Source organism: Cyprinus carpio, chromosome A4 (assembly GCF_018340385.1).
Source record: "Cyprinus carpio isolate SPL01 chromosome A4, ASM1834038v1, whole genome shotgun sequence".
Classification (NCBI taxonomy): domain Eukaryota; kingdom Metazoa; phylum Chordata; class Actinopteri; order Cypriniformes; family Cyprinidae; genus Cyprinus; species Cyprinus carpio.
In genome coordinates, this window is record NC_056575.1 from 21,813,094 (window position 1) to 21,839,029 (window position 25,936).

At 34.9% G+C, this 25,936-nt stretch overlaps 2 protein-coding genes across 2 annotated transcripts; both read right to left on the reverse strand.

Moving 5' to 3' along the window:
• Positions 1 to 5,941: 5,941 nt before the first annotated feature.
• LOC109056514 (gastrula zinc finger protein XlCGF7.1-like) lies at positions 5,942 to 15,161 on the reverse strand. Its single transcript, XM_042743977.1, has 2 exons — positions 14,553 to 15,161; positions 5,942 to 6,915 (listed from the first exon to the last, which is right to left on the reverse strand). Exons 1-2 carry the CDS (start codon positions 14,635 to 14,637, stop codon positions 6,404 to 6,406), a joined length of 597 nt encoding a protein of 198 aa, XP_042599911.1. The 5' UTR covers positions 14,638 to 15,161; the 3' UTR covers positions 5,942 to 6,403.
• Positions 15,162 to 20,902: 5,741 nt separating this feature from the next.
• On the reverse strand, positions 20,903 to 24,454 carry LOC109051468 (CD209 antigen-like protein C). The gene is made up of 6 exons (XM_042743984.1): positions 24,221 to 24,454; positions 23,910 to 24,115; positions 23,127 to 23,393; positions 21,636 to 21,763; positions 21,415 to 21,527; positions 20,903 to 21,310 (listed from the first exon to the last, which is right to left on the reverse strand). Exons 2-6 carry the CDS (start codon positions 24,079 to 24,081, stop codon positions 21,181 to 21,183), a joined length of 810 nt encoding a protein of 269 aa, XP_042599918.1. The 5' UTR covers positions 24,082 to 24,115; positions 24,221 to 24,454; the 3' UTR covers positions 20,903 to 21,180.
• Positions 24,455 to 25,936: the final 1,482 nt, after the last annotated feature.

The window sequence follows — 25,936 nt, forward strand, 5'->3', positions numbered from 1 at the left end:
CCAGGAATGTGATGTGGGACTTTGCTTGCAGTTAGACAGGAACTGCTTCGGAGAGCACCACATCAGTCAAATAATATTTTTTTACTTTGTTTATTGATGCTTTTTAGTTTTCACCCAACAAACATAAAGATACTGATAAACTGCTCAGGGCACAAGACTCTGGCTTTCTCCCGATTCTTCTCTGAAGCTCCTATCCAAAAAACGAACAAGAGAGAAAATACTGTCAAGTTCAACAGTATGATGAATAAATATTAATAACACTTTACAATAAGATGTCCTTTTTTAACATGAATGTATTATCTAACAAGAATGAATAATGACCAATACATTTATTACACAATTTATAAATCTTTGTTAATGTTAATAAAAAAAGAGTCTGGCAAGGTCGCTCATTGTTCATTGCTGTCATATCAGGTTCACGGTCTGTTGCATGCACAATGTATGGAGGGGGAAAACACAAATTTTGATTTTAATCCAAAATGATTAAGTAAATGCTGAAACCTTGTCGCCATGAACTGACGAGGATTCACATACAATAAATGCTGTGCATAAATATTGTTTCATTCAACAATTATTTATGTTAGTTTTATATATGTTAACTAATGTAATTAACTAATGTTAACTAATGAACCAATGATTTTATTGAAGAATGACTGCAGATGAGGCATTAAGTTTAATGTAGCAATGTGGTCGCTCAACTTTTTCAATTGATCAGTTTTAATCTTTATGTATCTGTTAATAGATTTGAAGCAAAAGAAAGTGGGGGAAAAGCGTTAGCTATGCACAGGCCGTATTGATTGCAGAAACTGAGAACAATACGAGTAAAGAGAAGGCGCGGTACTTATTAAAATTATCACCCGTGGATTTACTTAAATATTCGTGCATATGTTTGTGAACACAGAAAACCGCTGTTAACAGGTTAATATAACGTTTCCCATTCTAAGTGACTAGTTAAAACGTTAATGGCAACATGCATACATTCATGTTTGTGATGTAAAGCACGGCATAGGTCTTCTTGTGTGACATGTGTGTCATAGCGTTAAGGAATGAATACTGCCACCTGGGAGCTCAACAGTCAGGTACTGGCGTGCTGGCAATATGTTACATGTGGTGTTATCATGTATGTGTGTGTGAGAGTGCATGTGTGTGTTCAGTAACTGCACTTTTATTTTTATTATTTCGTTATTGCGTTATATTTAGTTTTTTCACACACTAAATTATAATGAAAAGTATATTGAGTATATTCTTGCTTTAACACATCACGGTTATTTATTTTTTTTTTTTTTTGTCAATACCGGTACCTATCGCGATGGGCCAGAGATGAATAAATGCTGTTAAAATATATTTAAATATTATAACTAACAGTGCATTAATGTTTACAAACACAAATTTTGATTTCAATAATGATTAAGTAAATGCTGAGATGAATAAATGCTGTGGAAATATTGTTCATTATTATTTGTTATTTATATATGTTAACTAATGTAATTAACTAATGTTAACTAATGAACCTTATTGAAGAATGACTGCAGATGAGGCATTAAGTTTAATGTAGCAATGTGGTCGCTCAATTTTTCAAGATCAGTTTTAATCGTGTATCTGTTAATAGATTTGAACAAAGAAATAAAGTGTTACTACACACAGGCCGTATTGATTGCAGAAACAAGAACAATACGAGTAAAGAAAATGCGGTACTTATTAAAATTATCACCCTTTACTTAACCATTGTGTTGTGTTCAAAACCCGATTACACTTGTGGTGTTCCCGGGCAAAAATGACTGGCTATTTAGAGTGAATGGGAAAGATCACAAAAAACAGGACCTTTATTTTGAAAGGCTTTTATTTTCTGAAAAGGGGCACAAAGTTCCCTGTCAAATCTGAACATTGTGACATACGAGAAAGAATACATTAATGGATTATTTCACCCAAAAATGAAAATTAGGTTGTGTTTTTCTCACCCTCGAAGCATGGTGAGTGAGGGAGAGAGAGAGAGAGAAAGAGAGAGAGTTATACTATCAGATTGATGAAATCATATCGGATGCAGTTCAGGGTAGGATGAAATAGAAAGCTTGTAATACTCTCAATAGTTTGTATACGTGTGTGTGTGTTAGCGTGAGTATGCATGCATCCACACATAAACAGGTCCAGGGCCTTTATGTTTGCAAGCACACCTGTACATATGTGAATGTGAACATGATCAACATGCTCCTGAACACTAATAGTTTCTATTACTTTCATTCTTTCCCATTAACTTTGAATGACTGGACATTTTTGACCGGGAACACCACAAGTGTGACTTTGTGCCATTTTGTACAAAATAAAAGCATTTAAAACCAAAACACCAAATTAAACAATAAAGAAAAAAATTCCTATAAACAGTGCTAATTTTCGTAAGTGTTTATTTAATATTGTGAAAATTATTCATAAATAATGCTTTCTTCACTCAAAAAATGAGATGAAAATATAAATACAAAACCAGTCCTAAATGAAAGAAAATAAGTTGACTAAAAGATTGAAACAAATATTTGGTGATAATATAGCATAATGAGTGATTTAAAAGCTATTTTTTGAGGGCCAGGTCATTTTTGCCCTGGAACACCCGAAGTGTAACAAGAAAAAAAACCCCCCAAAAAAAAACTAAAAAAATAAAAAAAAAAAATATTAGTAATAATAACACCCTTTTGTGAACAAAGTTACTAAATTTCAGTCCAATGCGATATCATGAACTAGTATTTTCGGGAAAAAGAAAATTTTCTCGGGGCAAAAAAGTCCCGAACACCACATGAGGGTTAAATATATTAACACAGAAAACCGCTGTTAACAGGTTAATATAATGTTTCCCATTCTATGACTAGTAAAATAATGGCAACTTACTCTGACAAACACGGCATCTTCTTGTGTGACAGGTGTCAGCGTTATGGCACAATACTGCCACCTGGGAGTTCAATCAGGTACTGGCGCTGGAATATTTACATGTGGTGTTATCATAAGAGAAATGTTCATTTTAAATATTGCGTTATATTGTCACACACTAAATTAACACGATATTGATCATTCTTGCTTTGAATATCACGGTTATTTCAATACCGGTATATCGCGACACCCCTACTGAGGATACTACGAACCAAGGAAAGACACCATTAGTAGTCAGCATGTGAGAAAAAACCTACCTAGAAAGTTCTGGTTTAGAATTTTTGGGCACACAAGAAACTGTAACACGTGCGATCCTGATTACCAAACTAAACCTGCTATATGTTACAATTAATGTCTGTACTTGGAATCTAAGAGCTGACTGGCCCATGTCAGGAATCCAGTAACAGTTTTTATTCATTTAGCCTGGCTTCCAGAGAATAAATATATATTTGTTTTTGTAATGATTAATCTGTCAAAACTGCTAAGTGCTGTAATTTAAAGGAGACATTTCTTACCTACTTTTACTCAAGTTGACACAGTTCCCTGAGGTCTTTATAAGAGAGCTGAGACATTTCTTTGATCAAAATACCACAAGGATGAAGCACCACAGCACTATCTTCACCTTCCAAAAACAGCATTGTCTAGAATGGAAGCTTTTGAGCGCTACTTCTGCATTATGATAATGTGCCCCTGCTAACCACATCCCGCACTTCACAGGGGTGTGCCCATGCCGGTAATTGAGCATGAATCCTGAGCGAGAGATGGCTGCTGGAAGAGATATATTATACCTGTTGAACTTAATATCATCATCCATTATCGACGAGTCTAGCCAAGTTTCTGTTGAACACAGTATCCCCACTTGACAATTCTTAAGCAACAATCTCACCCGCTTTACATTCCACATTAAATTCTGTATATTTAAATGTACAAGATGCAAGTTCAACGTCCTTACTGCACTCTTCCTCCACAGCTACTTCTCCAATTTGTTCCTCCGACAAACTTTCTCCTCCTTCCCCGACCCTCAATCCAATGAGGACAACCCTAGTATTACAACTCAGTGTCACACAAGCCATGATATAAAGTTAAGGAAACTAAGCAACCGAAAACAGCATATGTCTTTCTCAGATGTAATGCTAGTTCTATCAGGTAAAATAGCATTATAATCTCATTTGCTGTAGAGAAAGCTGCTTACATGTAGCTACAAGGGAAACGAGTAACAGTGAAGATCTTGAATTAAACATAAACATAAACACCACTTTTGAGTCTTAATCAGCTTTTCCACATATCTCCTATACTGGCTCTGATAATCATTACTGCTACTTACCAATTGCTACATTGCTGCAAATCAGTTTTTGTGAATGAATGACTTGCTCTACCTGTTGCTTTGGTCTAAATTAACCCCTCGCTTGCACCACCTGCTGGTGAGAGACTAACAGCAGATGGAGACGATGCATCGGTACTCTACTGCTATCCCCGCAGTTCTAGATCTGCAATGCTGAATTTTCTGCCGAATTTGAACCACTGAATTTTTGGAAACATTTTTAAAGTGAAATAAAATGGACTGGAAATTGCCTGTATACATCATTTTTTTAAACAGATTGAATATTTTGTAAGGTGAATATGAAAGACTGAATTTTTAATTATAAAAATGTGTGTGAAAGGTTTAGAATTAAAATATTCACAGCTTCAATAAAAAGCTATGTTAAATTTAGGCCCTAAAAATGCAAACCCTGAAAATACAAGGCATTTAAATGCAAGCACTGTTAATGCAATGCATTATTTTTCCAACATGTTTATTTGTTTCAAATTCATTTGTCATTATTTTTCATCCATACAGGTAGCCTCTGTGTGTGGTTTACTATATAAAAGAAACCCGGTCATTGTCCCACAATAAACCCAATAGGGAGATTCATGGTGTCTTGTGAAATCATGAAGGGGTTTCTTTCGGAAAAATTATACTGTATCATGTTATTATATGTTTACTCATTAAATAAATACATACCTTGACATTAAACAATTATATGAGATTAAATTATTTAATCTGATCTGCATGTAATTTTTCATGATTCCACTAAAAAACATATATATTTGTGAGTGGGGTGGCCAACCCTAGCTACTCCCCTATTATTTTTAACGTGTTAAACGAGTAGGGTATTCCTGCATTTCCATTTACGGTTTGATGTAGGCCTACTATCCACTTAAAAATATATAAACAATATGTTACCATTAAACATCAAAAGAGAATTTACGCTTAAACTACTCAGCTAATTTGACATGGATGACAAAAAAAGAAACAAAAACTTCACTAGGCAAGACCTGGAGGTTCTTATGGAGAAAATTAGCATAAATAAATAATAAGCATAATAAAGTACTCCTTGGGAGACTGGATAACATTATCTCGATGCAAAGTAAGGCCTCGATCAGACAGAATATTTTTTTTCATTATAATCCTTGATTAGACTGACAGGACAGCTGACTCGATGGTTACCTAGCAACATTTTAAAAAAATGCAGTGCAAAACAATTTTCTAAATTTAAAAAAAAAAGTAAACCAAAAAAATGGAGGTGCAGTGCGCCTCACGTTTTCAAACTTGAAAAATGCGTCCTGTGTGATCGGGGCCCAAGCAATGCGCATGGGAACGAGCGGTAGAGGCTGTTTCAGCTGTGGCCAACTCCGTTAGAGATGTGGATGGGGTGAAATATAAATGGGCAGACTTAAAGTTGGCTGTTAAAAAAAAAAGCAGTGGGAACAATGGTGCAAAAAATGACCAGTGGTGGATCACCATTATTCTGGATGCGTTTGAAGAGAACATTATGTCAGTCATTGGAGATACAGGAGGCCTTTATTCACCCCCCAGAGCCAAGTAGGATGCTTTTCATTATGAATGGATGTGCTTTATTTGACGTCTGTTGGACTATTGAAAAATAACACCCATTCACTGACATTATAAAGCTTGGAAGAGCCAGGACATTTTTAATATAACTCCAATTGGATTTGTCTGAAAGAAGACAGTCATATACACTTAGGATGGCTTATCATGGGTGTGTAAATCATGGGGTAATTTTAATTTTTGCTTTTTCATGGGCAGTACTTCACTACCCCTTTAATACATATTTCATTACACATATGTCCTGAATGTGATGCACGCAACCACATCACGTCTAGAAAACACTGAGATGTTAGAATTGGTACATGAAAACTGCAGATGTTGGGTGATAAGAATTGAAGAATTTTTCAAGAGTTTTTCCACAGTAATGGCAAAATTAATTATTTTCTCTGATGTGAATCATTACAAGATTCTTATCGTGTTTCGAGTCTGTGAAACTGCACTGATGACATAAAATCCTTCTCACGAGTGAATCCTCATGTGGTTATTAAGGGATACTTTACATTTGAAACTCTTTCCCACACTGTTAGCAGATCAAAAGTTTTTCTCCAGTGTGAATTCTCATGTGGACTATGAGGTTTCCTTGTTGAGAGAAAACTCTTTTCAACACTGTTGGCAGGTGAAAGGCTTTTCTCCAGTGTGAATTCTTATGTGGACATTAAGAGTTTGTTTATGTGTAAAACTCCTTCCACATTGAGGGCAGGTATAAGGCTTCTCTCCAGTATGAATTCTCATGTGCCTTTTAAGGGTTGCTTTTGCAATGAAACTTTTTCCACATTGGCAGGTGCAAGGCTTTTCTCCTGTGTGAATTCTCATATGGACTTCAAGATTTTTTTTGTTAGCGAAACCATTTCCACACTGTTGGCAGGTGTAAGGCTTTTCTCCAGTGTGAGTCCTCATATGGATTTCAAGGTTTCCTTTTTTAGTGAATTTTTTTCCACAATGTTGACAGGTTAAATGATTTCTAGTTCCTGTCTTCTGCTTTCTTTTCCGTGTAGTCTTTTTAGTCTGTGAGGAACTAAAACTTTCTCCAGTTTTGAAATGATGTTTCTCATACTGAACTTTGTCTTCCATTTCATTTAGTTCTTGACTCTCCTTTTTCAGCAGCATCAGGTCTAAAGCAAACAGAGACCAATACAAGGTTTTTTTAATGCCAGTTATCACACTTGGACATGCAAATAATCAAAACTTTGCAAAATTTTGTTAGCTCTTTGCTTTCTTTAGGAAATGTCCCAAATACTTTTCAAGCTAGCAGTTATTAAACCCCTCATAAAAACGCTTAATTCAGGAGAACTTGTTAATTATAAGACAGATCTCAAATTTGTCATTTACATATAAAATATTAGAACAATATTGCCCTTTCAGGGCTACATGCTTGGCTACAAGCATGTAATCGTGGCTACATGCTTTTTTTCAGATGCTATTATACAGTTCTGATTTCTATTTTTTTTCCAAGTTTGTCACACTTTAATGTTTCAGTTCAAACAAATTTAAATATTAGTAAAATATAACACAAGTGAACACAACATGCAGTTTTTAAATTAAGGTTTTTATTATTAAGGGAAAACACAATTCAAAACTACATGGCCCTGTGTGAAAAAGTGTTTGCCCCCTAAACCTAATAACTGGTTGGGCCACACTTAGCAGCAACAACTGCAATCAAGCGTTTGCGATAACTTGCAATGAGTCTGTTACAGCGCTGTGGAGGAATTTTGGTCCACTCATCTACGCAGAATTGTTGTAATTCAGCCAAATTGGAGAGTTTTCGAGCATGAACTGCCTTTTTAAGGTCATGCCACAGCGTCTCAATAGGATTCAGGTCAGGACTTTGACTAGGCCACCACAAAATCTTCATTTTGTTTTTCTTCAGCCATTCAGACGTGGACTTGCTGGTGTGTTTTGGATCTTGAGGTCAGCTTGAGGTCACAAACAGATGGCCGGACATTCTCCTTCAGGATTTTTTGGTAAACAGCAGAATTCATGGTTCCATTCATCACAGCAAGTCTTCCAGGTCCTGAAGCAGCAAAACAGTCCCAGACCATCACACTACCACCACCATATTTTACTGTTGGTATGATGTTCTTTTTCTGAAATGCGGTGTTACTTTTACAGCAGACGTAATGGGACACACACCTTCCAAAAAGTTCAACTTTTGTCTCATCAGTCCACATAGTATTTTCCCAAAAGTCTTGGGGATCATCAAGATGTTTTCTGGCAAAACTGAGATGAGCCTTTATGTTCTTTTTGCTCAGCAGCGGTTTTCGTCTCGGAAGTCTGCCATGCAGACCATTTTTGCCCAGTCTCTTTCTTAAGGTGGAGTCATGAAAACTGACCTTAACTGAGGCAAGTGAGGCCTGCAGTTCTTTGGATGTTGTTGTGGGGTCTTATGTGACCTCTTGGATGAGTCGTCGCTGTGATCTTGGGGTCATTTTGGTCGGCCGGCCACTCCTGGGAAGGTTCTCCACTGTTCCATGTTTTTGCCATTTGTGAATAATGGCTGTCACTGTGGTTCGCTGGAGTCCCAGAGCTTTAGAAATGGCTTTATAACCTTTTCAGACTGATAGATTTCAATAACGTTCTTTCTCATTTGTTTCTGAATTTCTTTGGATCTCGGCACAATGTTTTTGAGGATTTTTTGGTCTACTTCACTTTGTCAGGCAGGTCCTATTTAAGAGATTTCTTGATTGCGAACAGGTGTGGCAGTAATCAGTCCTGGGTGTGGCTAGAGAAATTGAACTCAGGTGTGATAAACCACAGTTTTAACAGGGGGGTAAACACTTCACACAGGGCCATGTAGTTTTGGATTTTGTTTTCCCTTAATAAAAACCTTCATTTAAAAACTACATGTTGTGTTTACTTGTGTTATCTTTGACTAATATTTAAATTTGTTTGATGATCTGAAACATTTAAGTGTGACAAACATGCAAAAAAAAAAAAAAAAAAAATTAGGAAGGGGGCCAACACTTTTTCACATCATGACAAAATAGACCATGACATTTTTTGAACAGTTTGAAAATCATTTTGGTATTTTTGGACAAGAATTAGCATGGTTTAATGACATGGTTAGAATTGTGTATATGACCACTACCACTTTGTTTGTGTAAATAAAGAGACATCTCATCAAACACAGGTATGGAGTGCCACAGGGCTCAGTATTAAGTCCTCTTTTTTTTATGCTTGTATATGTTTCCCCTTATAGACAATGGGTTAATAATCAAGAGTATGCGTAAATTTTTGTATGAAATCAGCATAGGAACGTTTTCACAAACAAATCATAATTCACCAAAAACTATTATACTACAATTTCTTTTTAAATTTATGAAAAAATAATAATAATTTAGGAACAACTGAAACTACACACACAAAATGCATTTACTCTGGGAGGCCTTATAATTGTAATAAATAATACATTTGATTTCTCTCAAGCATCTCTCACGTTAGAGCATGTCTTTAGAGAGAATCATTATTGCTGAGAGTTATGAAAGAAAAGAAAAAATTGTGCGGAAAGCCCTTATATAGATATGGTTTGGGCATGTTTTATGCAAATGACTTCATAAACAGGGTGACAAATTTTGTGTATTCTAAATGAATTAACATTACCGTTAGGTTAAGAAGAAATTTGTGTCCGTGTGTACAAATACAAAATAAACCACACATTTGTGATAGACTGATACCCAATATCATTAGATTTCACTAGGTTACGCCAATAGGTACATTTACATGGACACTTTTTGCTTCCATCCGAATTAATTCATTCTGATTGACGAATCCGTACATAGTGTTAACATGAATGCTAAATAAAGTGATCTGGTTGATATGCGTGTTTATATGTCTCAGGCTTCTGATTGTATTTACTCTTTTCACATGGGCACACTGCATGAATATAGAGAGTTTCCCGCTGTCGTTGCATACTGTTTTAAAAAGAACACATGATATTTATCTACTTTGGATCCTAATTAGGCGACAACCGAAACAATTCATTAATAACCATGAAATAATTACGCGTTGTGTTTATGCATTCAAAAATATGAGGACATGCTAAACACAAGAATTTGATAACAATAAAAAATATAAGCTACTTATAGGTGAGCAAAAAATAAAACAATTCTTTCACGGGCCCTAATCGATATATATGTTAAACTTTTTCATAATAAATTGATTGAAATGTATAATAACCTATTACAAACAGGGAGTTGAGAGAAAGAAATTTTAATGGAACATACAATAATTTTTTTAATTTAAAGAAAGTGGAATCAGTTTTGCTAAATCCTAAACTTGACTGCCTGGCTAGCTTTCAAGGGAAATTAATTTGTGTTTGTTTTATTATTATTTTTTATGCTGTTCTATATAATTTTGTTGGCAAATAACTTGCCGAGTCAATTGAAGGTTGTGGCAAAAACCGTCCTTTTGCAGTGTTTACACATTTGTTTATTTACTCAATAATATTGTTTTATTACTGCCATTTAATTTATTTAAAGAGATCTTTAAATTTCATAAATTACAATTTGAATTTCAACACACATCAAAATGTACCATACATTTTTTTTTTTGTTGCATTTAGTGTTTTTCAGTTAAATAAAAAAGAACAAAAATTTCCCTATATAGTTCATCAATTTGCGGATTTCTTTAAAAAAAACTTAACAGTGGGGGCTTCGAATGGTGTTTTTCCTGTATTTTCATAGGTTTTGTTCACAGTGTAAAAGAGATGGATTTCTCGTGCGAACCAATGGCCAGAAGTTTTACAAAAATAATTTGTGACGGAATAATCTTTGACTTCCATGTTGGGAACCAAAGTTTCGAGATTTTTTCGGCTGTTTTTGTTTTTTTTTATGATCGTGGATCTAATGATGTAGACATACAATGGTGGAAGTCCTTGTATTAGCATTTCTCTTGCAAAAGCACTCGCCTGCGCACATGTGTACCAGAGGAGAGCGGAAACGACCGCGCTCATCACGCGCTTCAATCTGGAATCTCTTCAGCAGTGCGGCATATGATTTTCTTTAAGAGTGTCTCCAAATAATTGTGTTTTTGAACAGTGAGGAAAATTTACCATGTTCAGCTTCTTCCCAAAACCCCAGCGTTACAACACGAACAGTGATGCAGTTTTGTTTTTCGCGGGGCAGCAACGGAGTGTAGCAAGTGCAGTTGTGTGTTCCTCGTCATTTTCACAGTGACAAATGTTTTAACATAACAAGGCCCAAGGGTTGACCCCCCCCCAGCTGGTATTTGCACATGGTTTGCTATTAAAACATGGAGCGAGATACGGTCCACGCACACTGCCCACAGGAAGGTCTCAGGTGCTGTCTGAAGGTTTCCTACGTTCAGTTTTTCAGTCAATGTAGCAGCTTTTTTTTCATCAGCGCGTAGATTTAATTCAATTTAGAAAAGGTTTAAACTCAAACTGACTCCATTTAATGATCTCCAATCTGACTCCATTAATAAGTATGACCTCGAAATTAGTTATATAACGGCAATTGGTTGTTTGTCTGTCTCTAATTAAAATTATTATTATTACATTTGAGTATTCTATTTATTCTTTAAGAGATATTGTACTCGTTCATTCGTGTGCTCATGTCGCTAACAAGGATACACGTAATCTACTAGAGTCAATAATTAGAGAGTAAACACAAATAAAATCAAAAATGTAACAATTTATTATCAGGCAGGTAAATCTGTATTCTGGCCCATATTCTGTTCGCAATTAGCATCCAATTCAAACAGATCAAATCATATCAATACAAAAACATCAATTCTCAAAGATAAATCTAAAAGTTTATCATACCTGACCTTAGAAAAGTGCATAGTATGAAGTGAAAAGACACACACACCACGACACTACGGGCTTTCTGGCTACAGAATCGCCGCCGTTCCTTTTGCTGCAATCCTTTAAATACGCTCAGCACCAAGACAAACATCCCCCAGATGAAGACAGAACTAACAATGAATTTGATAAGTCAGAAGTCAGGTTCCAGACCAGTGTAGGTTTTTACACCTCAAAGGGAACGAAGGTAAATTTATCATAGAAGACCCTGGAAAGGGCACTCCCCATTACAGTAAGCAAAATATCTCTTGACTCTTAGGGATCTAATTATCTTTTGAGTCTACTTTTGTCCAGGTTTGAAGACCATTGTATCAGGCAAACACTGAGAACACTTGCTCAAATGATACCAAACACATATCGAGTCAACTTGGGTTGGTTAACAACTTAACATGTAAACATTGCAGAGATTTAGGAGTGAGTTTTCAGGTGAGTGAGAAAGGATGGGGATTCATAGTGCCAGGAGGGAGTGTGAATGGTGATGTGTGAACTGAAAAGTTAGGGCGTGCGTGCGTCTCCGATGGCGACTGATTACTTATGCCAGAGGGTGTTTCAGAGAGTGTTTCAAATTTTACAAATTCTCAGGACAAGTCCTATTGTATCTCTTATGGGGAATCGTTCTCTTCATCCAGACGGTCCGACTCCACCCTTCCAAGCGGTCCCTTGATAAATAAAATGGGCTAGAGCGATAAAAGACCCCATTCCTTAGTCATTTAATGTACAACAACTGCATCAGATTTCTTTCCTAAACTTGTTTGAGAAATCCGCACATAAGGTGAAGAGGATGAATTAATGGAAAGCAACAACTGAAACATCAGGTATTATAGCTCTGCCCACGCATCACGCCTCCAGGACCTCGGCTTTTTCAAAACAGGAGAGAATCAGAAAGCTGTATCTTTTCCTTCATAATGATAAACTAAAACCTATAAGCCTTTTTGAGCGATTTTGAAGGATTAAGTACTACTATCTATAGGTACTCAAGATTAACATGATATTAGTAGTGAAACGTTGTATGTTATGTACCCTTAAAAAAATCTTGTCTCTCCGTGAACCCAGTCCTCGTTTCTCTTTCTCCGTGGGATCAATGCTCATCCTGTCAGACCCCTACTACTAGTGTGCTTACCGAGTCACACTCACCACTGTTCTTTTGTGAGGCGATAGGCGCACTAGTACTATCATTTGTAGTAAACAAATCACTGGCGCGCCTGAATCCTCCAACATGCGCCACTAGTGACTGTGACACCGAGAGTCTGCATGTCCTTTAAAGCATTCCCTCTGTTATCGTGCCGGAAACAACTGTTTTCAATCCCGCTGCAGACTGGTTAAGGATGGAGCACACCAATCCTGGCTAATGAATGTCGGCGCATTTTTGGCAAATAAATCACCATGTACAACTGAATCCTTTGGGGGGGGGGGGAATGTTATCCAGCCTTTAAAAAAGTAGATTAAAACAGAAACAATACAAGGACAAGGTCCTTCACATCCCATGGAAAGCAACATAAATTTAGTAACTAAGTCAAGTTTAATTATATTTCCCCACGTTTCTTCATATATTGGGTTCAAGCAGGGCAGATCCCATCTAGTCTCAAAAATTGATTTTTACACCTTGTTAATTAGTTAATTAATGACTTAGTAATTTGAGGCCACAGTCCATGTTTCATTAACTTGTTCATGATTTAACTAAAATGAGGGAATGATAAGGGGTGAAAAAAATAATTTCTTGTCTTAATTCATGGCCCTTAAATCTTTCATTCTTCCCCCACATCATGTCCAGCCCGTTTTAAAAAAAAACCCTTACCTAGTTACATTTGAGATCATTTTATTTTAAATGGTGATAAATGTTAATTGCCAACATTGTGATTGTGTTTTAAAATACAAGATCACCCATGAAACCATTTACAAAAAGGCACAAAAATCATGCATCTCCGTGACAAAATATGAATACGTCTCTGGCCTGTATTAACGGCGTTAACATACTTCATATTTTCACATAAAGGACATTTTGGAAAATGATTGCATTGCAACGCAGTTTGTGCAAGTCCAGAACAGAGAGTTGCAATAAGGCAAAAAACAGCCAGTTGGCAATCGCGTAAAGGCCAAAGTATACACAGTCTGCATTACGTTATTTTCGAAGTCATCAACAGGTCTCGCGGACAGCCGCGCACCCCGTGGTACTGCCGCATGTGTCGAGCTCATCCGTCCTGCGCTCATCTGTGGTTGAGTATATTTTGAAAGCCTGTGAAGACGTTCTGTGAGCGAGACGGAAAGGAAACCTGAATGTGAGTGTATAGCCCTTAAGTTCAGCCAGGCCATCCTACATCAGAGATGAGGGGTCAGTGTTACTCTCTACACTGCACTCAGCCCTGAGGGATTCCTGCTTCTTTCAGTCTTTGAGGAACATGGAAAACAGCACATACCGCAGGAACTGTATATGGAAAATATTAGTGGTTTTTGAAACCATGACATGTTCATATCGCGGTATACCGTGCACCCAATAATCGGGCTCCTATGCCTACTACTGAGGATGACAAGAGATGTAAAAGTCACAACATATTTTTATTTTACAACTTAACTACTTAATATCAACAAATCATGCTCAAAACATGAACGGTTTGGATTTTTGATTTTATTTTATGCTGCAGTTCAGCTATAAAGTTTACTGGCCAGTGACTGATGCTTTGGTTCACCAAAGAACGAAGATAAACTGCATGCAGTGTCTCTATCAAGCTGTGTCAGATGGAGAAAGGTTTTATTTATTAGTAGATACATTTTTTCATTGTTTTCTAATCAGAAGTAGATATCGGGTTTAATGTTACACAAAATATTTGTTTTGTTTAGGCTACTTATGTTTTATTCCTCTTTTTTTTAATCTCTCTATTTCTGTATAGCTGCACATTTTAATAAGGATCAAATGAGTTGAGAATGAAAACCAACCTGTTTGTATCTCAGTATCTTCATGTTTGACTCTGAATGTTTCTTCAATCTTCATGTCTTCACTCTCCTCTTTAATAAACTCCATCTTTATAATAATGTGTCACATGGACCTCAGTTGATTCACCAGGAGCTTTTCTGTGTTTGGACACTTTGTCCTGTTTAAGATGAGAATAAGTAACAGAAAGAAAAATAAATGCAAACTAAATCTCTGGGTGTGTCTCAATCAGCTACCGAGTTAGTCAGCACACTGGTAAGGGGTCAGGTCAGAGTGAAAGATAATGACCTTAAACTAAATGATTAACCAAAACTAGTGCACAAATTATTAAAACCTTGCCAGGACACAAATTATGTATAAGGTTCATATCTGTATTATGATTTATGCTTGGTATAATATTTAAAACATTTGCCCTTGGTTTGTAAAAGTTGTCATTTAAACACGTTCTCGTTGCATTTACTGTGTTTTGAGCAGCAGATGTGGATGTGAATCACTGATTCGAATCACTGAATCATTTTGCGATACAATTGATTCAGAGTTCCGAGAAGATCTTTTACTCACAGAAAATAACCTTCATTCATGTCACTAGATAAAGCATTACAGTATTGCATTCAGTAATAATTCAAATTTTACCACAAAAGTTTTTAACACAATTCCTCTAAACGAGTTGTACTGGTTTAAAAACTTTAAATGTCTCAAAAAGCACCCACCTTTCTCAGCCGAAATCACAGACGCATGAGCGAGGCGCAGCTTTATGACGTCACATCACCCCGACCAAAATAAAAGTCCTGTTTGCTAAAAAAACCCTTTATTATACTTTGACACACAGACCCCAACATGGGCTAATAATCCTCAACTCAAAGTTTGAGCACAAATAATAAAAAAAATACACACACAAAAAAAATCATAAAATTACAAATACTTGAAAAAAAAAATTGAATAAAATAAATATTTAAAACATTTTATATATGTATATATTTCATGAATTAAAAACAAATTAATAAAGCTCATTTGAAAATAAAAAGCTTTGTCTGTGGAGTAGCACTATCGCTGTAGCACTTTTTGTTCATAAAAATATAACCTTTTATAATATAAATGAATTTAAAAATATATGGAAAAATAATCATCAGCAATATACATAAGAGTATGAACATAAACTGATCACAAACAGTGAAACTGAAGCAAAACACCAGCCACGTCCCAATTCACCTTCTTGTACTATGGCCTAAAAGTATGTCATTTAAAAAAAAAAAGAAAAAGTACATACTTTTGAGTCTGTAAAAAAAAAGTAGTCACAGTTTAAAGACTTCCTGTTTCTTTTAATTTAATTTATTGTTTATATTCATTGGATGAAATAGTTGTAAACATTCAGTTAATCTGGATTAATGAGTAAGCTCAAGATTTTGAAATTGAAATTTCAAGAAAGGTTTGCCTGTTTCTAAATGAAAACATTAAAAAGTATTGAAAAAATCTTTCATATGTAATATGCTACAGACCCTTTGCTTCATCACTAAAGTCAGACACTGATGCTGATGAAATAGTTGGCAGATTTTGGTTGGGTGTAGTCTGGGAAGCTGTGCTTGATGGCCTGATGGGCCAGCCTCTTCCTCAAAGTCTGACAAATCCCAATCAGGACACTGGCTGAACGACAAAAATCAAGTTTTTTTTTCCCCAAGATACTCATTTTGCCATCAAAAATACAGATGTGTTTTGAAATAATAACGATCATAATGGTTAGATGTTAGCAAACTGTCTGTGTCCCAGTACTAATCTTTCTCCACAAATACTGGCATGAATCTTAATATAACCAGAAGGGTACATAACTTGGCATACTGGGCACCTTTTAGTTTTGGCAGATTGGTCATTTTTATAGCTGGGATCAATTTTACTTGATGTTTCAGGGGAATAAGCTAAAATAAAAACAAACTTTTCAATTCTATAGAAGCACACAACCAAAAACATTTATAAAGTTGTGTGTTAATAAGTAATTATTATGAAGTACTACATGTGATGCGTTAAGACTTACAGGCATTCTGAGTACTTGCTTCGAAGCAATCACTTGATTCTAAAAAAATAATTAAAAAAAACCTCTCAGCTAAAAAAATAATTAAAAAAAACCTCTCAGCGAAGGAATTTAATTTAAATGAATTATGTCAAAGCACATATTTTCCGTAATAATATTAATGATAACAAAAACAAAAGCAATGCAAGGTTACTTCAACCTTGCTTGGTCACTGTCTGGCTTGTAAAGCCAGAGCTTTTAATGGTAAAGTTCCACCACAGGTCTTGCACTGTGATTTTGGCGTTTTGCTGAACTCTGGGGCATCAAATAAGTGCATCCTCTGGCTGTTAATCAAAAAAATTAAGGGAAAAGAAAAGAAGTTCGGACTGCTGAAAGGATTATTGGTGCTCCCCTGCCCACCCTTCAAGAACTGTACACATCCAGAGTGAGGAAAAGGGCTCAGAAAATCACTCTGGATCCCTCTCATCCAAGTTACCCCCTTTTTGAACTTTTGCCATCTGGCCCAGGCGCTTCAGAGCCGCAAATACCAGGGGACAGTCAGGCACAAGAACAGTTTCTTCTTCCCCCAGGCAATCTACCTCATGAACATTTAAATGTTCACCACCTTTATGCAATAAAACTTGTGCAATATTCTCGTATTTATGTGTTACCCATCCATCCCAAGTACATCTCTGCCGTTGCATCTGACTCTATTCTATTCCATTATCATTTTTATAGGGAGCACAACTGTTCATACAACACCCTTTATTTATTTGCATTTATTTATTTTTTCTTCGCGCGTGTGTTGTTGTTGTCCTCTGTGTACTGGAAGCTTAGTCACCTAAAAACAATTCCTTGGTATGCCGCAGCATACTTGGCAATAAAGCTCTTTCTGATTTCTGATTATTTCAGGTGTGTAACACACCAGTCTTCTCAGTTGTGTTTGATACATGATCCTGATCGTGCAAATACATTACACTCACAATGCTTTAAACAAACCAAAAATAGAGATAAACGGTATATATTTATTTTAATTATTAGTTGTTGTTTTTTATGAAAACACATATGATTAACCATGAAGTATGTTCATTAAAGTGTTATATTTTCATCAGGAGTGACCTTAGGCTGGACTTCTCCCCCCATGCACAGGGAAATGGTGACAACAGAATAGAAATATTCATCATTCTGCTTAGCTAGAAACTCAGAAATATGCTTGCACTCTGTTCCTGTGTAGCATACATTTTAACAAGTTTTAGTTTTTGTAATTTTATTAAATAATGTTATTTTTAATTTATTAACAATAATTAGTAAAAAAACTTGTGCCCTTTTGGGTTTGGCCCTATTTTGATTCGTGAAATTAACAAATCTGAAAATAACTAAATCTATCTAAACTTAAATTTTGTGTGTACTATACATATTGCCACTATTCACAATACATATTGTTGCATTTTCGTCTTCCATATACATATGACACGATATATTGTTACAACCCCTGCATTATTTTGAATGTTCTCTGCAACAACAAAAATATTTTTTATATACCATGAGCCTACGCGAGGATGGATGGCACACAGTGGATCGATTGATCCATTTGTAAAGGAAAAAACTCCATAGCTTCAATGTTTCAGCCATGTCACTACTGATTTTGCACTCTGATCGATCATATATCTATATCTTTAAATGATTGTTATTTTATTTTATTTATTTAATTTTTATACTGAAGTAGGGTTTGGCATGTGAAAACCTCAAAAAGGTTAATTATAATCTACAGTAAGACAGAAACCCACCTGTTCGCCGCTCATTTTCATAAACGTGTTTCAGCGCTACTGTAAAATCACCACAGCGCCACCTGCTGTTCTGGAAGAGGAAGTTACTCAGAGTGTCTCACAATCAAAACACACCCGCATTTGTATGCACTAAATGTGGTTTTTGTTCAAAGGTTACATGTGATTCGTAGGATTGATTGTATTTGTGAAATATTATGTACGCTCATTTATTTATAATTGTAAAGCACAATACGTTTATTTGTTACAACCCTCTTCTTGGCAAATCGCTTTCTGTCTGTTTGCGAGTCGAGTTTTCCTTTGCAAAGCACTAAAAGTTTCAAGGTTTGTTTCCAAAATACTGGCGATTTGTTTAATTTTGGGCCGAGTCCAGCCTATTCACTCGCCATACAGGCCAAAACTAATTATGCCCGAACTATTTTTCAGATATTTCATTATCTTACAGTTAAAAAACAACAACAACAACAAAAAAAACACATGTAAAACCAGTTAAGGTTATTAAGTATAATTAAGTATAGCAGTATGCAGTATGCTAATTTTAAGTATAGATGTAATTATACTGACCTGATCTTGATTAATTAACTCATTTTCATTTTGACCATTTTGATTCATTCATTTATTTGATTATATTATATTGAGTAAATAAAAAAAATAAAAAATATGTAGACTATGTAGTGATCTATTCAGGTTAATATTCTTTGGATTCTGTTTCCATCAGCTATGTGTATCATCAGAAGAATATATCACAGGAATAATTCCCTCAGAAGAAGAACTCAAAAATATGCTCTGATGATGTTTCATATGCAAACAATCATAAATCTGGCACATCTGGCACTGTTTGGTTATTCAGCAGCCCAGACATTTACTGAACACTCGGTCTGCAATATGCGCTGATGATGTTTCATATGCAAACAATCATAGTCCTCAGACTGAGGGATATGATTAGACAAACATTTTATGGTAAATACATATAAATACATATAGACCCTTAACTTAGTGATTGCTATCGGGATGTGACGAGATTTTCAACCAGCATAAATAATGTTTTTGAACCAAATCAAAGACACTTCCTTTAACACAAATACAGTTTAATTCTGTATACATAATATGCAATGGAAGATAATAGCAGCTTGCAGGGAAATCTGCCATTTTTAACAGTAAAATTAATAATTTTAAATATTGTTCAATACATTGTACAATGCTGTTTGCCTTATATTTTTCAGTTTTTCTTTAATTTAAAATATTAATTATCTTACAAAAAGAAAAAAAATACACACAAAAAAACACACACAAAACACAAACACACAAACAAAAAACACACGACAAAAAAAAAAACACAAACACACACACACACACACACACACACACACACACACACACGCGCGCACACACAAAACCTGAAGGTCATAAATACACTGAAACTAATGAGATTAATCAGCTAAATAACAGGTGAACAGAAATGAGCAACTAACACGACTGCGGTCAAAAGACAACTAACCCAAAACAAAATGAACGTTAGGGTTATGATAACGTAAATATTTTCAAATGCGTCAATATCCCTTTTCTATTTTCTGCATTTTGCAGGTTGTCATTTCCCTCTAGTTTGGGTGTGGTCAAGAACACTAGGTTTCTTCCCATCTGTGTTTGTGTGGCCAGTATTTCTGCAGAAAGGAACTTGATCTTCAACAATGCTTGGTGTGTTAAATGAGGTTCAAATGCATATATTATCACACAATCACTCCTTCCCTTCCCTCAGGTATAAACTGATAATACATTTCCTCAAAAACACAATGACCATTAATAAACATGAAAAAACACAATCTTTAGCACAGTTTGCATGTTTGTGTGTAAAGCCATTAGGGGCTTGTTCATCTGGTGTTGAAACCCTTCAGCATTGTTACATCAGAAGTCCAGATGGCTGAACAGTTGCTGGTTTTAGCAGCGACTGCATCTGATGCTCTTCCTTCAGTCGATTATTCACTGACTTTTAGGAAGCTGGACTTTAAAGGAACCTTCAGTCATTTGGGGGTAAAATCTTGACTTGTTGTGTAAGCAATTTTTGGTTTCACTAGCATAAAACAAACAGTCATAAAAATGTTTTCAATAAATAATATGTAATTGTTTCATATAGTGAAAATGAATGACTCTCCTTATATTTTGTTGATGTACCAATCATACTGATCCTAGAAAGTACTTGTAGCATGTGTTTATAAAGAAGAATGTGGTAAGAACATATCATGATTTCCACAGTCAGACAATTGTTCATATTCCCCTAAAGTGAAATATTAGAAGCTGTTTATGTGATTTGCTTCTGCAACTTTCCATTTATATTCCTCTTCACATGGTTCAGGAAATATGCCATCTAATTATTGAAAACAAGTAAACCATCATCAAGTAGGTTTATTGTCATACTGTAGTTACAAATAAAAAGCTGCAAGAGAGTCATAGTTCATAATAAATTTTACTGATGTCCTGAATAATAAACTAAAATCATGATCATTTTGGATCAATGCTGTTTTTATGAATTTTTCTATTATATCAGTGAATTACTGATTTTATTTCAGTCTGTAGAAATATCGCTAATGTTTTTCAAATTCAGATTTTAGTTCAGATCTTAAGATATGACAAACTTTCAACATTCAAAACAAAGTGATTTAAAAAAATTTCATATGAGAATTGTAATATTACAATGGTTTATATTTTCATTTATTTTATTTTATGTTTTTACAGAATAACGTAATTAAAGTGCCATTCAAATAAAAACAGGTAAAATTACTGAACACAAGATGTTTAACAGACATATTTAGATGTTCATAATGCATATACGTAAATATTTAATATAATGTATCATTTAAGAATATTCTTCTCACAGATCCATTTATACGTATCACCACATGGAAAATCAGCCCCTCCTTGTGAATAATTTAGAGCACAGTCTTCATTTTGTTTGCCGTTTGGCTCTGTCCCCCCCCAGAACCTGCATCAACAGATCAGCGTTAGTTCACAGCTGCTTTCTGTGTGATATGATACTGAGACAATCATTTATTACATAATAATCAGTTCAGTTCAGTGATTTCTCACCCAGGTAAGGTCATGTTGCTGCCATCAACCCATTTCCATCTGCCCTCCACTTCAAGATCAGTCAGACCAATCCAGAAATATTCAGAACTACCAGTAATGATCTTCACAAAATCCTGAGAAGTGAAACAATAATAAGATTTATAAAATGAGCACAGATTTCAGCACATTATCTTTAATTTAAAAACTAAACACCACGATCACACACACACACACACACTCACTTGTTCCTCTTTGTTGTTGATGATGATCAGATCTGCTGCTCTCTCTCTACAGTATCTTCTGCTCTCAGTCCAGCTCTTCTTCTCAGAGGAAATGAAGTAAAGACTGGATTGATTGCACTTACATCCATCTACAAACACAGATAAGACATCCCTAGTGTAATATAAATATTCTAAAATGCATTTGAAATACATTTATTTCATGATAAGTATATTACAAATACATGTACATATTTATGTATTAAATAAAAATACAGTGCAAGTGTACTTTTGGTGTATTAAACTGGTATACTTAAAGTCTGCTAAACTGGAACAACTAAATTTGTACTGAATGCATTTGAATTGTGCAGAAGTAGTGCTGAAGTCCAATTAAAGATATACTGAAGTTTAATTAATTGTGTTAAAGTGGAACTATAGCAAGTATACTTCAGGTACACTTTAAATATCTTGCATTTAAAGGCCGATATTATCCAAAGATCATACAATCCTCATCAACATGGACATTAAAACACTTTAGGCTTAATATTGAGAGATGTGCATTACAGTACAAATAAAGTTTAAATATAATTTTTATATCAGTAAGTCTTGAGCAATATTCAGTAAATATGTTAATAGATTTTAACTATACTTAATATGAAATAAATGTACTTTTAATATAATTTTTTACTTTTAAAATTTAATATTAATATTATACTTTTAATTTAATATTAATTTTTTACTAGGGCATGAATTAAATTTTAATCTAAACCAAATTAAAAAGGTCATTTATATTAGTTGTACTAGTAGTGTATATATTATTATAGATGTTTATAGTATTATTTATTACTGTTTGTGTGTTCATATTCAAATTTCTGGTCTTTTAACTTTTCTTTTTGAGTGCTTTTCATCTACTGCAAGAGCTCTTTACAGCTTATTTAAAGCGTATTGCTTAATTTGCTAAAATGCACTGTATCTGTACACTCATGTTATGTTGTATACTGTAACAGAAACTGATTTTCAAAAGGATTCCTGTTTCCCAAAGGGAGGTTTTTCTAACAGTGTTTTGAATTGATCTCACTAGTGTTCTCTAGACACTGAAGCACTCTGTGTATTTGTCATGCTTGGGTCTCATCTGAGGCCAAAGATTGATTCTGACAAAAGAGAAATGTTTTTGACTTAAATATTTGATTTTGACCTGGAAGTTTGAAGTTTGTACAAGTTGGTGTGTAGTTTTGAGATTGTGTTTATAGTTGTGAGAATATGATGAATTGTTTCATGAAAAACTGATGAATTGCTTAAGTATGCTCAATTATATGAATATGTGACTTATAAAGCCACTTGTTGCAATGTCTATTTAACTATTTTACTCATCTGCTACAATAATATAATGTCTGAAAATTATTATTTATACTCAGTTGACATCCCTAAATGATTATTAATCATTATAAACATAAAAGTGCTAAAGCGGGGTCAATGACAGATCCAGTAGTGTCTAGTTAGACTGAAGAAACTTACCCGCCAAACACTTCTGAAGTTCATTTTTTTCTGATTTCAACTGGTCTCTCTCTTTCGTCAGATAACCATTCTGTAATATTAGCAGTTCTCTCTCATTAGTCAGGTTTTCATTTCGGATTAGTAGCTGGTCTCTCTCTTGTGTGTAGTTTGTGCTCTTTGTATGGATGTAGACACACAGCACTATGACTGCGGTCAGCAGAAGAACACACAGCAGCACCAAACACACACCAGCTGCTCTGGAGCTTCTGATCTTCACACCATCACTTCCTGAAGATGATAGATATGATATTAGTCTCTTCCCTTCCTCATATCATACGGCTCACATCATCTGAAAACCTGCCAGCTGTGGACTAACTTTACCCCTTGTCAGATGTTTATTAGTGTGGTTTTTGTTCTTGTGTTTTGTGAGTAAATGCAGAGGAACAGTTAACTCAAAAATGGTTTCCTGATTATTTACTCATCCAAAATGCACTGTATATGACTTTCTTTCCTCAGCCAAAGAGAAATTAATCTTTGGAAGGAAAACATTCCAGGATTTTTCTCCATATAATGCAAATGTACGGGGTTCAATGGAGACCATTCCTAACAGTCCAAAAAACATATTTAGGCAGCTTTACATCAATCCACATGACAATACACACATAAGTGTCTTCTCTAGAGAAACGATCAGTCATTTTCATTATATTTACAAGTGGAACATGCAAAGACTATAACATACTGGATGACCTGGAAGTGAGTAAATAATCAGAAAATTGGCTGAACTGTTCCTTTAACCTCAGTTACCTGTGTTTTGAGGTGTTTGGGGTTTTGCTGTGTTAAATTCCTCCGTGTCTTTCTTATGTTTCATGTCTCTTACAGCCTCTGCACTGATGTAGATATCAACAATCCTTTCTGTTCGGTCTTCTGTGTCCATTATCGAACCTTTATCCATACTATCATTCACAATTCCAGACATTTATGGTGCAGTTGAAATGGTTACCGGTGTTTATCTATGGAACATAATTTTAAAATGGTAAAAAAACAAAACAAAACAAAAAAAACAATTTATACATTGAACTATCTACTGAAATATATTAATGATTAATCTCAGTTACCTGTGAGTTCAGAAGACTGGATTCTCGTCGCGTTGAATCTGTGATCTCTTTTTCCGACTTTACCTCTTACAACATACACATACACTTGGAAGTCTTACACTTTTTAAGTATTTTCATTTCCACTATCAGACAGCTTTAGAGTCAGCAAACTAATGCTAGTTTCTCTCTCGTAGTGGACTGTGTTGTGTTCCTCATCTGTGTTTGTGCGGCCAGTATATATGCAGAAAGGAACTGTTTTTGTGGAAATACTTCAGGTATTTATGCAAAAAGGAACTTCAACTCGCTGCAGAAGGACATTGACAATGTCTCTTTCAACAATGTGGATTGTGTGCATTTAAATGAGGTTCAAATGCACGTTTTATTTTAACAGGTGGTGTTGGACACTTTTTGGAAATGTTTAGGTTGTTTGCTGTTACATCAAAAGTCCAGTCAGCAGATCAGTTTATGGTTGATGTTTATTTATATTTTTGCCAATTAAAGAAACTGAAAAGGAGAGGCTTTAATTCAATGAAAGTAATCTACAAAATTAGTCACTGAATGACCCAGTGACATGATTTTTTTCTTGTTTGTGTGTAGATCCTTTTCACATTTCCAGCATTCTCAGAAGTAGAAGTCGTTATAGTTGGGTGAACTTTTATAGTGGTGAATGGAAAACTACAACATATATATTTTTTATGTTCTTATTTGCCCACGTACCAAAAAAAGAAAATAATATCATAGTGATAGTGTTTTAATGACTTTCCAAAAGAGTGAAAGATGTCAAATTTACTGTCACTCCCTCAGCCTTTGTATTACATGCAGCAGCTAAACTAGTTGTAATTTAATGGCAAGTTAAGAAAACGTGTTAAAAATGTACATAAAAAAAAAAAAATTTCTCTTCGCTTTTCTAGATTAAAAATGTTAATAACTTTGGAAATTCATCTTTATATGCATATGATGTTTCTATACAAACACCCACACAGAGGCTATGTCCAAAACCGCATACTTCCCTATGATATAGTTTGCATTAAACAGTAGGCAAACAAATTGCATGTCAGAATCCTCAGCATTATTAAAGGAGTAGGTGAGAATTACCTTGGTGGTGTACTAATTTCTCACAAGATTTTGACGTGTGTAGCAGGAATTGATTATAAGTTCTGTTTATATTTTAAGATGTATATGTAATGTTTATGTAAATCCATTTTGGAGACGTACATGGTGCTTATGTAACGGAGGCCCAAATGGTGTGGTAAATCTCCCTATATACTGCCAGGTTTTCACAAAAAAAACCCCACCCAATTGCTACTCAAAACTAGGCCAAAACTAGCCCAATCATCTTTTGACAAAACTAGCCCAATCATCTTTTTCACATTTCGAGGGGGTCCCCAGTTAAAAATCGCATTCTGGGGGGTAAAATACACATTTTTTTGGCAGGGTTCCCCTGCTAGTATGGTATACTGAACAATTCTCATAAATATATTATGACTGCGCACACTTATTATTATCCGTTTATTCTTTCTATATGTATATATTTATTGTGATATGTTGCATAATTATCACTATCCATTTTCTTATGTATTTCTCCGATTTACATGTGTTTCTCCTTTAAGGGATTATTTACAGAATTATATTTGATTTCTATAATTATTATAATTACTGTATTAATCAAAATGCTTGTTACAACTATTTTGGGTTTTATCATAAGAGTTTCTGCTTCAAAATTAATGTTATATTTAT